Here is a 14,070-nt window from a genome sequence, read left to right as displayed (position 1 = left end):
AAGAATCTAACATCCCCTCTTTACAGGAATGGATCCAACAATTAAACACCTGGCCAATAGTGCACAAAGCACTTTGATGAAGCCGGAAATGCCTATAAGACCTAAGTGATAAAAGGAGGGTAGAACAGAAACCTTTTAAGATTGGAGATAAAGTTTATCTCTCTACAAAATATTTGCAATCCTTGCAGCCTTCAAACAAGTTAGGACCTAAATTTGTAGGACCTTTCGCATTAAATGCATTATTAACCCAGTGACTGTAGAACTAGTGCTCCCTAAGAATCTAAGACAGACCATCCTATCTTTCACTGTAGTTTATTTAAACCCGAGATTACATCTAATCATACCGGTATGGGTGGAAGGGGGGCAACACTTTGAAATACGTGACATCTCGATTCGTGCAAACACGATGGTTCCACTCAATATTTAGTAGCTTGGAAAAACCTTCCCTCTGCTCAAAATGAATGGGTATATAAAAAACATGTTAGAGCTCCTAAGCCACTTAAATATTTTCACACAAAATATCCTGATAAGCCTGATTAATGTGGCTGTACTATCTGTTTTCCTCCCTTTCCCTTTTTCTGTTTTATAGGCGGATTACCTGTTTTTCTTAGGGGGTCCATATGTCAGGTCCCAAAGAACTATATTTTATATGTATACCCATTTGCTATTTTCTTTGTGTCCTGCCATTCTGTTGGGAGGGGGGAGCCTTTGGGAATGCTTTGCACTGTCTGCTGAGATGCCCTTCCCCCAGTGGATGGAATAATTCTCCCTTATCTAAGAGACAGTTTGCGCTTGGAGCCAGAAGAAATCAAAAGCGAGAAAGACCTCGAGGAGCCCACAGAAAAGACCGGTTACCAAAACATGAAGCCACCTGTGGATTGGCTGGGATTCAAATGAACACTGGGACCTTGGGGGAGGAGTATTGAATGTTGCTTTGAATGTATTGCTTTGTGGGTTTTTTCTCAGATCTCACCTTGATTCCCTGATGTCACTAGCCCCTAATAAAAGTTCCTTTTGAGACAATGCCTGTTTCAAGAGTTCTGCTTTCTTGGGTGGCTTAGCTGATGTAGGTCCTTACATAACAACAACAACAATATGACAATACAGTTTCTAATATATTTTTTCTATACCCATAGGAACTTGCCACTTGACTAATGAAAGCATCATGACATAGCATTGTATGCTCCTGATCCGCCCTAGCCTATGTGAGTCCTTGTTAGCTCACAAGGACAAACCCCTCCTTTAACAAGTAGGCTGGAAATGCAGGAAAAACAAACCCTTTTTATCAATTAAGTACAGACCTGCAAAATGTACCAAAAGCAAAGGCAAACAAAACATGATGCAAACAGAGAATTGCTCCAAGGCAAACAGAACACGATTCAAATGGAGAATTGTTCACAGGCAAGACAAACAAACATGATTCCATGAAACTTGAGTCCTTTGCAAATGGTTGCCTTCAGCAACCAGCACCGCTCACATCTTCCCTTTTTATTATGCAGCCCCAAGGCATGGCTTCTCAATGCCTTCTCCTCCTCCCTGGAGTCGTCCCATTACCTCCCTCTGTCCTGCTCTTGTTGCCTGTCTGCATTTGCAAGTGTCTATGATGTCTTCCAGCTGTGAGTCCTCAGAGTCTGACTCAGCTTCCTAGCACAGCTGGGTCTCAGCCTGAGCACGAGTGGAGAGGTCAGGCTCTTCATCAGATTATAAATCCTGGAGCTCATCAGAGCCTTCCTCCAACTCTGATGGCTCTCCAGGTCCCTTCTCCTCCTCCTCTGATTCCCCGAACGCAGCTGCTGGGTCCACTGGCTGGTACAGAATCACAACAGCTCCACCCCTTTGGGCCATGTGTATAATATATAATATACATAGAAAAGGGGCAAGCTTGTATAGTATTCTTCTTAGAACAGTCTGGCTTCTTCTTGCCCCTGCCTTGGACATCACTGTTTATTCCTTTATAGACATACTAATTTAATTCTGCTCCCTTCTTCTTTAGGGCAGAAACTCTAATTATTGTAAAATGATGTTGGAAGAAAAAGGTCTCAGGTTCGTTTCTCCAGTTGGGGACAAGCCATCAGCATGCATGAAAATAGACACAAAGCTAAACAAGCTGCCAGAAGGTGGATTTAATTCAGAAGCCAGAAAGCTGAGTGAAACAGCAATTGGTTCTGGCTAGGTAGCAGCCCATCTAGGTAAATGGTACAATTTTTATACCCTTCCTGTGCTATAGAACAGGGGTCCTAAACGTATGGTCTGCAGCCCAGGACTGGGCCACAGGCACATGGCCAGCGGGCTGCAAAAATGGCTGGCCAGTGCACGCACGCATGGGTGCACATTCTCCCCCACTTATGCTAGTGCCCGCAACCCCGTTTGTGCATGTGCATGGGCATGAACAGGGATGCTAGTATGGGCATGAATAGGTGTCAGCAGCCCGTGTGCGCATGCGCTGCTAGCCCGGGTGGTTTGTGTGGCCTGTTCACGCATATGTGAATGGGCTGCTAGCTGTCATGGGGTGTGTGTAGCCATTCATGCATGCACATGGTGCCAGCACATGCCCCATGCTCAAACAGGGCTACTAGTGCTGTACCAGTGTGTGTTGCCCCATGCGCACATGCGCTTGCCACATAACAATTTTGAAGCTACTCTTCTTCCCTCTGGTCCGTGAGACCGGAAAGGTTGGAGACCTCTGCTATAGAAGTCTTGATGGGATTTGTAAGGGCTTTTGTTTTCCTAATTTTCTAGCCTGGACTTAGCTTGGTCTGGAAAAGGTTAATCCTATCCCCGAGGGAAGGAGATAGTTTGCTGATGGGTTTTGTTGTGTGCCCAGGGTAATCCTGTTAGATCTTTATTGTTTACACAAGGTGGGTAATTCAGTAGCTGCTTACAGTTTCTTTTTGTTACAATGTTTCTCTTGTTAAGTGATTCCTGGCTATCTGCTCAGAGCTATTAACAAGACGGAGGAGGAAGAGGAGGATAGAGGAGAAAAGGAAAAAAACCTCTGGTGCTTTTATTTTTTGGCTTGGCTTTTCGTAGGCAAGGTAAATGGCTGTTTCTTTCAAGGCAGCCTTCCTTCCCCCAACCTTCCTGAATGGATCTGCATTTGCAAAAGCTGATTTCTGGCCCTGGGTTTCTGTCTCTTAAGATTATCTATTATTCCTTTGGGAAGATCTGCCTTTTTAATATTTCCCCAAAATATTTCCTTCTCTGGGGGTGGTTGGGCGCTGGCTTTCAACATATTCTTAATTGGATATTCCTTTTTAATTAATAATCCATCAATAAGTTTAAACAATGACTGGCTTTATAAAAAAACATTTTTACATGTTTCTAAACTATTACTCTTACACTAGTGCTTTGTCCCCCTGAAATTCTGTGACTTTAAAATGGCAACGAAGGGAGGAGTTGGTGTAACCAAGCCAGAGTAAGGAAGTGAGAAAGTACTTTGGAAACTACTTCAAAAACTTCAGGAAACTACTTTAGAAACTGCTGGATTTAAATCTTTTGAAGGATTTTACTATTTCTATCACTAAGCTGATTCTGTTGAACTTTCCTGGTTTTAGAACAGAGATTGTTTAAAGAACAACTAAAATGATCAAAGGCCTGGAGATGAAAACATACGAAGAACAGCAATGGGACTTGGGTTTGGCTAGTCTAAAGAAAAGAAGAAATAGGGGAGACATGATAGCAGTATTCCAGTATCGACAGGCTGCCAGAAGGTAGAGGGGACTGGGTTGTTCACCAAAGCACCAGAGGGAAGGATGAGAAACAATGATTGGAAACTGATCAAAGAGAGAAACAATCTGGAATTCGGGAGAAACTTCCTGACAGTGAGGACAATCAACCAGTGGAACAGCTTACCCCCAGAAATCATGGGCACTCCATCACTGGAGATTTTTAAGAAGAGACTAGACATTCATCTGTGTGAGATGGTATAGGTTCTCCTGCTTGAGCAGGGGGGGTGGACTAGAAGTGTCAGAATGCAATTATATTTCATCTTTAGTTATCGACTATGGAAAACCCCATTTCTGCCCTCTGGATTCTGTCATACGATGAAGGGGAAGGAGGGTGAACAAAGGGGTTTTATGACCTTCACTTCCTTCGGTACAACTTCAAAAGAGACTGAATGTGGATACCACCAAAAGGACTAACCATAACAATGGGGTCATCAGCTTTCATCTGCTCCTCTCTGAAGTCTCCCTTCCGCTGGCAGTGAGGAAAAGGGGGGTGGAAATGTAACACCTGGGATTGTCACTGGAAGGATGGTGGCGTGGGGTGGGATTGCTGGGAACCCCTTAAAACCTTGAATCATAGGGCTTGGTCCCCAAGTCCTGTCTAGAACGCCTGCAACAATTTTCTCTTAATAAAGATGCCAATTGGAAGAGATATTCCAAGAGTTCTGTCTTCTTAAGATGCAAAGTGGGGTGAGTCCTTACAAGAAGACTCCAAGGTCTTGGCCCCCAAGTCCTGTCTAGAACGCCTGCAACCATTTTCTCTTAATAAAGATGCCTGTTGGAAGAGATATTCCAAGAGTTCTGTCTTTTTAAGATGCAAAGTGGGGTGAGTCCTTACAAGAAGACTCCAAGGTCCCTTCCAGCTCTATTGTATTCTATTCTATTGATCAAATTTGGGGATGACACTCCAGAAGGTAGCTCAAGATCCAGAAAGATCTTGAACACTGGGTCCTATCCAACAAAATGAAATTGAATGGTGGGAAAGGTAAGATTGTACACCTAGACAAAAGAAAAACAAAAACAAATGCACAGGTATAGACTACGTGAATCCTGGCTCAATAGCAGTAACTGTGAGAGGGGATCTAAGAGCCCTAGTGGAAAACTACTTAAACATGAGCCCGCAGTGTGCTGCAACCTCCAAAAAGCCAACAGAGTGCTAGGCTGTATTAACAGAGGGAGAGAATTATGTGAAGTGTTATACCACTTTATAATGCCTTGGGAAGTCCACTATCAACACTGCTAATATTGAATATTCTTGCTTTGACAATATATGCAGAACTGTCTGGTATTTTTAAATCAGGTGACAGTGAAAGGGGAGGAGAATATAAGAAAAGCCCGGGAAAAAGAAATGGAAGTAAATCTTTGCCCTCCAAGTTAATTGGAAGATGTGAATCATGACCCCAAAATAGGGGAGGGGAAATGCCTGAAAGTTCTTTGAAGTGTTTCGTTAATCAGACACATGACATCATGCTAAGATCTGAATTTCCCTTCCTTTGCACATAACATTCCAGGCCTCAAATTGCCCAGCAAGAAATTGGGACCAAAATTCTTGGGGCCTTTCTCCATAGTAATAATCATCAACCCGGTCACAGTAGAACTAAAACTCCCTAGACTTTTAGGGAAAATTTACCCAGTTTTTCATTGTAGCTTGTTGAAACCTTAACGGGGCTCCACTCTAAGACCTCCCCCAAAGAAGGCACCTGGGCCCCTCGTAGTTGTGGGACAGACCCACTATGAAGTGAAACGTATTCTTGACACTAGAGTTTTTAAAGGGAAATTGCAGTACCTAGTACAATGGAAGGGATACCCGTTGTCTGAAGCCACCTGGATGAAATCCAGTGAGGTGAAAGCTGACAGGCTCGTCAAAAGGTTTCATGCGAAATACTCCAACAAACCGAGAACATACGCTTTGTCTACATTACAGGATCTGTCCTTTTTTTAAGGGGGGCCGGATGTCAAGGCTGCTAATATTGAATATTCTTGCTTTGACAATATATGCAGAACTGTTTGGTATTTTTAGAGTTAAATCAGGTGACAGTAAAAGGGGAGGAGAATATAAGGAAAGCCCTGGAAAAAGAAATGGAAATAAATCTTTGCCCTCCAAGTTAATTGGAAGATGTGAATCATGACCCCAAAATAGGGGAGGGGAAATGCCTGAAAGTTCTTTGAAGTGTTTCGTTAATCAGACACATGACATCCAAACTTGTAATATTGCATCCAGTTTGGTTGCCATGATATAAAAATGGATGTTGAGATTCTAGAAAGAGTTCAAAGAAGAACAACAAAGATGATTAGGGGACTGGAGGCTAAAGCATGAAGAACAGTTGCAGGAATTGGGTATATCTAGTCTAAGAAAAAAGGACTAGGGATCACATGCCAAATGCCTGGTCAACCCTGGTGAAGAATGGGTATGAAACTCAAACAGCTTAAAGTGCCCATAGCTTTCTGCCAGCTGGATGGCTCAGTGGTGGGACGGTGGTGGTGGCAACATTTGTTACCAACCAATAGAGATGAGGATGGGAATACACATGGAGACCCTGAGCTTCATCGTAGCCCCTGGAATGGAAAGGCCCCTTGTGTTAGGGCTGTCTTGGCTCCAGAAATAGAACCGCTCTGTGAAATAAAGGAGAGGGCTGTTAAAAATCTGGCTTGACAGCTGTGAAGGGGGAGGGGGAAAAGGCTGTCAAAAATCTGCCCCAAAGCTGCAGCAGGAAAAGGGAGGTGGGAGTAGCTGCCAAAGGTCGGTCCCAGGATAACCCTTGGATCCCCAAGTACTGAGAATTACAGTTGGCACCGGCCATCTGACAGTGCCATAGAAATCCTACTGGGGACCAAACTACCCAAACCTAAATTGTATTCCAAGACCCCTAGGGAATTGGAGGAATTGCAGACTTTTATAGACAAAAACCTGAAGTTGGATTCATCCAACCGCTAGACCGAGGGTGGCTGCCCCAATACTGTTTAGAATAGAATAGAATAGAATAGAATAGAATAGAATAGAATCTGGAAGGGACCTTAGAGGTCTTCTAGTCCAGCCCCCTGCTCAAGCAGGAGAACCTATACCAGGGGTAGGCAACCCAAAACACTCAAAGAGCCACTTGGACCCGTTTCCCACCAAAAACAAAACACTGGGAGCCGTAAAACCCTTTTGATATCTAAAATGAAGATAACACTGCATATATCCTTTTTTACCTTTATTATAGGTGTGTGTATGTGTGTGTGTGTATGTGTATGTGTATATATATATACACACACACACACACACAGAGAGACACACACACACATATACACATTAAAAATAAAAGTAAAAATATGACTCTTGGGAATATCCATACTATTAAAACAATGATCACCAAGAGAATGCTTTAAGAGAATAAAATTACATACACACAAAGGTAAAAAAAAGGATATATGCAGTGTTATCTTCATTTTAGATGTCAAAAGGGTCTCTCTCTCCCTCCCTCTCTATCTGCCCTTGGTCTGCCACTCCTCTTCCCCCAGTCTCTCTCTCTCTCTTTCTCCCCCCCCTCCTATCTGCTGCTCACCTGGCAAGCTTCAAGCTGTTGTCCAACAACCTCCGGGGTAGGCAGCCTCGTCTCTTTTATGACTCATGGACTTCAACTCCCAGAATTCCTGAGTCAGCCTAGCTGGGCTAGCTAGCTCTCTCCTGCCCTTCCTGCTTCCTGCAGAGACGCAGCAAAGGGAGGAGCTCTGCCCAGAAAGCTTTGCAGCTCCTCAGAGAACACACACACACACACACACACACACACACACACACACACACAGAGAGAGAGAGAGACAGAGACAGAGACAGAGAGAGACAGAGAGAGAAGCAGGGAAGCGCAATTGCCTCTCTCTGTCTCTGTCTCTCTCTGCAAAGGCAGAGGAGGCTGGGAGCCACAGGGGGAGGCTCAAAGAGCCGCATGCGGCTCCGGAGCCGCAGGTTGCCGACCTGTGACCTATACCATCTCAGACAAGTCAAGTCTCTTCTTAAAAATCTCCAATGAAGGAGTGCCCACGATTTCTGGAGGCAAGCTGTTGCACTGGTTAATTGTCCTCACTGTCAGGAAGTTTCTCCTTAATTCCAGGTGCTTCTCTCTTTGATCAATTTCCAACCATTATTTCTCATCCTTCCTTCTGGTGCTTTGGTGAATAATGCGACCCCCCTCTTCTTTGTGGCAGCCCTTCAAATACTGGAATACTGCTAACACGTCTCCCTATTTCTTCTTTTCTTTAGACTAGCCAAACCCAAATCCTGCAGCCATTCTTCATATGTTTTAGTCTCCAGGCCTCTGATCATCTTAGTTGCTCTTCTCTGAATTTTTTCCAAACTCTCAACATCTTTTTTGTGATATGACCAAAATTGGTTGCAGTATTCCAGGTGTGGTCTTACTAGGGTTTTATAAAGTGGTACTAATACTTTGCATGATCTTGATTCTATGTCTCTGTTTATATAACACAGGATTGTATTAGTTTTTTTGGCTGCTGTTGCACACTGCTGGCTCATAGTGAAGTGATCGTCCACTAGGATTCTAAGGTCCCTCTCACAGTTACTGTTTTTGAGCTAGGTCTCGCCCAATCTGTACTTGTACCTTTGATTTTTCCTGCCTAAATGTAAAACTTTGCTTTTCTCCACATTGAAACTCATTTTGTTGGATAGGGCCCATTGTTCAAGATCTTTTTGATCCTGAGTTTGTCTTCTGGAGTGTTGGCTATTCCTGTCAGTTTGGTGTCATCTGCAAGTTTGATGAGTTCCCCTTCAGTTCCCTTATCTAAGTCATTGATGAAGATATTGAAGAGTATTGGGCCTAAGACAGAACCTTGTGGTACCCCACTGCTTACTTCTCTTGTATAAGTGGTGCCACTGAGGACTACTTGTTGAGTTCAGTTTACCAGCCAGCTACAGATCCATCTGGTGGTGATGTTGTCTATTCCATCTTTTTCTAGCTTACCAAGGAGTAGGTTGTGGTCTACTTTATCAAATGCCTTACTGAAATCTAAGTATACTACATCCACAGCATTTCGCTGGTCTACTAGTTTAGTCACTTTATCGAAAAATGAGATAAGATTGGTTTGGCATGATCTGTTTTGGCTACTAGTTATAGTAGCCAAAACAGTGCTGGCTACTAGTTATAAATTTGTTTGCTTCTAGTTGTTCACAAATCTGTTTTTTGATTATCTTTTCTAGGATCTTCCCAGGTATTGATGTTAAACTGATTGGTCTGTAGTTTCCTGGGTCTGTTTTTTCCCCTTTCTTGAAGATGAGAACCACATCAGCCCTTTTCTAATCCTCAGGTACTTCCCCGGTGCTCCAGGATTTATGAAAGATGTGGTGTAATGGTTCTGAGATAACATCTGCCAGCTCCTTCATACTCTGGAATGTAATCTGTCAGATCCTGGTGATTTATACTCATCAAGGTCAGATAAATGTTCTCTTAACATTCTCTTGCTTATTTTAAGTTTTGTTTCTACTTTTTCTTTTGCAGTGGTTTTTTGGTATGTTGGGCTATAGTTTCTTTTTGTGTGAAGACTGATGCAAAGTATGAGTTAAGCAGCTCTGCTTTCTCTCTGTTGCCTGTTATTTCCTTGCCATCTTCTCTTTAGTGGACTTACAGTTTCCTTAACTTTTTTCTTGTTGTTAATATGTTGGAAGAAACTTTTTTTTATTATCCTTGATTTCTGTTGCAAGTCTTTGTTTGTTCTAAGCCTTTGCTTTCCTGACTTCATCTTTGCATGTTCTGGCTGTCTGCTGATAATCGGCCTTAGTTATGTGCCCCTCTTTTCATTTTTTGTATTTGTCCTTTTAGTCTTTCAGTTTGTCAGAGACATCTTTGTGCAGCCATGCTGGTTTCCTTCTTGAATTTCTTGTTTTTCTTTTTCAGTAGTATTGTGCTGGTTTGGGCTTTTATGATCACATTTTTCAGAGTTTCCCACTCTTCTTGGGTTGTTTTCCCCTTTAGGATTTTCATCCATGGGATCTTTCCTAGGTTCTCTCTTTTGAAGTTTAAGATACTGGTTGGATTGTTTTCTATTGCTAGTGTTTGCATTATGTTAAATTCCAGTATGACGCGGTCACTTTCACCTAAGGTTCCGGCAATTTCAATTCCCTCTATCGCTTCTTCTCTGTTAATAAGGATTAAGTCCAGTATAGCTTTACATCTAGTTCCCACCTCCACCTTTTGGGTGACAAAATTGTCAACTAGGTTGGTTTATGGAGAAGGACAGGTCCCTTTGTCTATGTGTTGACTATCACGGGCTTAATGCTGTGTGTGTGAGAAGAACATTTACCCACTCCCTCTCATGAAGGAGAATGCTGGCCTATTTGGCCAAAGGAAAGGTTTTCATCAAGTTGGATTTGTGGGAGGCATACTACCTAGTGAGGATCAAAGCAGGGGATAAGTGGAAAATGCCTTTCAATTGCCCCTTAGGATGCTTCCAGTTCTGGGTCCTCCCTTTTGGACTGTTACGGGGGCCCTGCTGTGTTTATGCAGCTAATAAACAAAGTGCTGCATGAACATCTGTATAAGGGATTGTTAGTTTATCTGGATGACATTTTCATCTATACTGAGACCAGAGCAGAACATGTAAAATTAGTTAGAGCTGTGATCAAGAAGTTTCAAGTGGCCAAACTATATTCCAAGGTTAGACTAGAATAGAGCTGGAAGGGACTTCACAGGTCTTCTAGTCCAGCCCTGTGCTCAAGTAGGAGAACCTATATCATTTCAGATAAAAACCTCCAGTGATGGAGCACCCACGATTTCTGAAGGCAAGCTATTCCACTGGTTAATTGTCCTCACTGTTAGGAAGTTTCTCCTTAATTCCAGGTTGCTTCTCTCTTTGATTAGTTTCCAACCATTGTTTCTTGTCCTGCCCTCTGGTGCTTTGGAGAATAATTTGACCCCCTCCTCTCTATGGCAGCCTCTCAAATACTGTCCAAATGCAGGGTAAAATCGACTATCTGGGCTTCTGCATCTCCCACAAGGCGATAGAGATGGATCCCCACACCTAGAAGCAACTACAAATCCTGGGATTTGCAAACTTTTACCCCCAGTTCATCCCCTCATTTGTCCAGATAGTCCTCCCCATCACCAACCTGCTAAAGACAAAAGGGAAAGAGAAACCCAAACCCAGCCAGCTGCTTAAATGGTCTATGAAATGCCAGACTGCATTTGAAAAGCTTAAGTACTAGTTTGCAGTGGAGCCAGTGCTGAAACACCCAGACTCCAACACCCCCTTCATCCTTCAGGCTGATGCCAGTGATGTTGCAGTGGGCGCATATTGAACCTGTGCTTCCAGCCCTGCCATAGATCTTGACTGGCTTCCAGATACAATTTAAAAGGCTGATTTTAAGAGGTCTTTGGTGCTCTCTGAGCTTGGTTGTTTTCTTACAGATATTCCATTACCAAAAATAGGTAACATCATCAGTGCTCAAGGCCAATTTAGATCTAGAAAGTCATTTATGGCTTGGCTCTTGGATAACCATGAGATTTTTATTCTAGCTAGAATCAGCTTGACCTAACAAGGAGAAATTGCTTACAGTTTACTGTAATCCCCCACTTCTGGGAGGTATCTAATGAAACTATCTCTGTTAATTCCAGTTATCGTCATTATTGGAGGCTTGTCCTATTATAAAGTCAAATGATAGGATGAATATTTTTCCAAACACTTCAACAAAAGTTGTCAGGTTCCTAAAGATAGGCATATGCAAGACTGCAATTTTAATATTAATCAGAATACAGAATGCAGAATAATAGAGTTGGAATGGACCTTGGAGGTCTTCTGGTCAAACCCTCTGCTCAAGTAGGAGACCTTATACCATTTCAGACAAATCGCTGTCCAATCTCTTCTTTAAAAAGTTCAGTGATGGGCCCCCACAACTTCTGGAGGCAAGCCGTTGCACCGAGTGTTCTAATTGTCAGGAAATTTCTCCTTAATTGAAGAAATGGATCTATCTCTCTTTGTTAAGTTTCCATCCGATGCTTCTTGTCTTGCTCACTGGAAAAAAAGTTGACCCCCTCCTCTCTTTGACAGCCACTTAAATATTGGAAGACTGCTACATTACCCCTAATCTTTCTCTTCGTTAGATTGTCCTTCTCTGCACTCTTTCTAGGATCAAACGGCAATAATTTGTAATATAAAGAGCAATAGAATATAAGGCAACGCAAGTCATTTCAGCTAAATACTCTGTGAAAAGTAAATTAGACTAAAATGATTGGCCATTTCCCTTATGTGATAGAAATATTGTCCAATAAAGAGCGAAAGAAACTAGAAGGGCGGCGTGTCCCTTGTTTTAATGATTCGTTGTTTTAAAGAGATAGACAGGTCGCTTTCCAAATTAAAAAACAACAAAGAAGCGAAAGGAGGAAGGCAGGGTTATACTATTCCTTGTGCTCGTAAAGCTACTATTGGCCGAGAATCTGTCGAATGACACGGAATTTGTCCTATTAAAATGCTGACTGGAAACAGACATAATAGATAAATATCATCCTATCATTATGGGATCCTGCTAAATTCTCCTTCACTATTGGCTTTGAAAGGGAAATGACAGCTTTTATTAGCAATAGTAATGGTGATTGACAGATTTAAGGCGGGCCGAAGAGCAAACGGGCGTCGCTGAGACCGGATGAGAAGAATCCAAAGGGGAAGTTTGTGGGTTATTGCCTGGGGCTGTGAACGGAAGCGGAGGAGTGTGGGGGGATTTATCCCCCCCAGGTCGTTGCTATGGGCAACCGAGGAATGGAAGAGTTGATTCCGCTGGTGAACAAGCTACAAGATGCTTTCAGCTCTATTGGACAAAGCTGCCACCTCGACCTGCCACAAATCGCTGTGGTGGGTGGTCAGAGCGCGGGGAAGAGCTCGGTCCTCGAGAACTTCGTTGGACGGTAAGTCGAGCTGTTGTAACGAAGGGAATGCGGACAGAAGAGGGGGCAAAATGCCGAAGGAGTCTTTTGACCCGGCCGGCTTACAGTAGCCGACGGAGTTTGCGGAAATGCCTTCTGAGAACGTCACGCACGTCTCATGCGATGATTTCGGAAATAGCCACCATTAGAGCGGTGGCCTTGGTGTAACCGCTCTCTGTGAATAGCTTCCTTCGCCAAAACATATCTTATTCCATGAACGTTCCGGTTACGCTAGTTGCGTTAGCTGAGCAAGAAGCGCACAGAGATCCCAGAAGTAGCGGTCTCGAACAGAGGTTTGTTTCTGTGTGGGTTGTCAGGTGTGACTTGTGAATAGTGAGGTGGGGTGATGTTTTCTTTCCCAACCTTATTGACAGGTTATGGGGAGGCAGCTGTCCGAGGAGTCCCCGCCGTCTGTCTTTGGGGTAAATGGTAGGATGGTGTTCAAAGAGATAAAATAACCTTTATTGTCATTTTTTTAAATAAATTTTTATTTTTAACCAACAAGACAAAACAAAACAAAGCAAAACATAACACACATACACACACAATATATACTTCTCCTTTTTTTTTACAGCAATTACGTAACAATAATCTAATATTTACATTTCCCCCTTATTCTTCTTTAAATATTTGTCCTTATAGCCCCATTATTTCTTATTTACATTTTCCTTCCTTCATGTTCTATTTCTTACTAAGAATAATTCATATTATTATTATACATTATTGTACACATATTTTCACTTTTGACCTTTCCATATTTATTCTCTTTTATTTCTAGTCTCCAACCAGACATACACCTTGTTCCATACTATATAATACTCTGTGTCTTCCTTTTCTTTTATCTCTTTTGTTAATTTGTCCATCTCAGCACAGTCCAGGATTTTTCTTATTACTTCTTCCTCTGATGGTATATTCTCATTTTTCCAGCATTGTGCATATGCTAGTCTTGCCGCCGTTATTATATGTAAAATTAAGTACTATATTTCTTTACTATATTTTCTATTTAAAATACCCAGCAAAAAGATCTCTGGTTTCCAATCTACAGGTTGGGCTATTATTTCTTGGATCCATTTTCTTATTGTATACCAGTATTTTTTTGCGACTGGGCATGTCCACCATAGATGATATGTTCCATGTACTTTTTTACATTTCCAACATGTTGGCGAATTATTCTGGAACATCTTGGCAAGCTTTGCAGGTGGAAGATGCCATCTGTAAAACATTTTCAACTGGTTTTCCTTGAATGCCGCCGACATAGTCAATTTTATATTTATTTCCCATATTTTTTCCCATTTCTCCAATTCTATATTATATCCGAAATTTTTTGCCCATCTAATCATTGTGTCTTTGACAACCTCGTCTTCCATTTTATATCTCAATAGGTATTTGTATAAATTGCTAATTAATTTTATTTCTGTTCCATGTATAATTTTATCCAATTCTTG

At 42.2% G+C, this 14,070-nt stretch overlaps 1 protein-coding gene across 17 annotated transcripts in view; it reads left to right on the top strand.

Moving 5' to 3' along the window:
* The first annotated feature begins 12,322 nt into the window (after positions 1-12,322).
* DNM2 (dynamin 2) overlaps positions 12,323-14,070 on the top strand; it is a 190,766-nt gene continuing 189,018 nt past the window's right edge. For 8 of the 17 annotated variants that reach the window (XM_039368693.1, XM_039368692.1, XM_039368690.1 and 5 more), the window contains exon 1: positions 12,324-12,607. In XM_039368693.1, the coding sequence (XP_039224627.1) occupies positions 12,447-12,607 (161 nt within the window). In that variant the 5' untranslated portion in view covers positions 12,324-12,446. Of the gene's footprint in view, positions 12,608-14,070 lie in introns of all 17 variants that reach the window. The other 9 variants (XM_039368694.1, XM_039368685.1, XM_039368689.1 and 6 more) reach the window with 3 other exon arrangements.

Source organism: Crotalus tigris, unplaced genomic scaffold, assembly GCF_016545835.1.
Source record: "Crotalus tigris isolate CLP2741 ecotype Arizona unplaced genomic scaffold, ASM1654583v1 scf7180000020899.430614, whole genome shotgun sequence".
Classification (NCBI taxonomy): Eukaryota; Metazoa; Chordata; class Lepidosauria; order Squamata; family Viperidae; genus Crotalus; species Crotalus tigris.
This window is presented reverse-complemented; position numbering and strand designations above follow the sequence as displayed.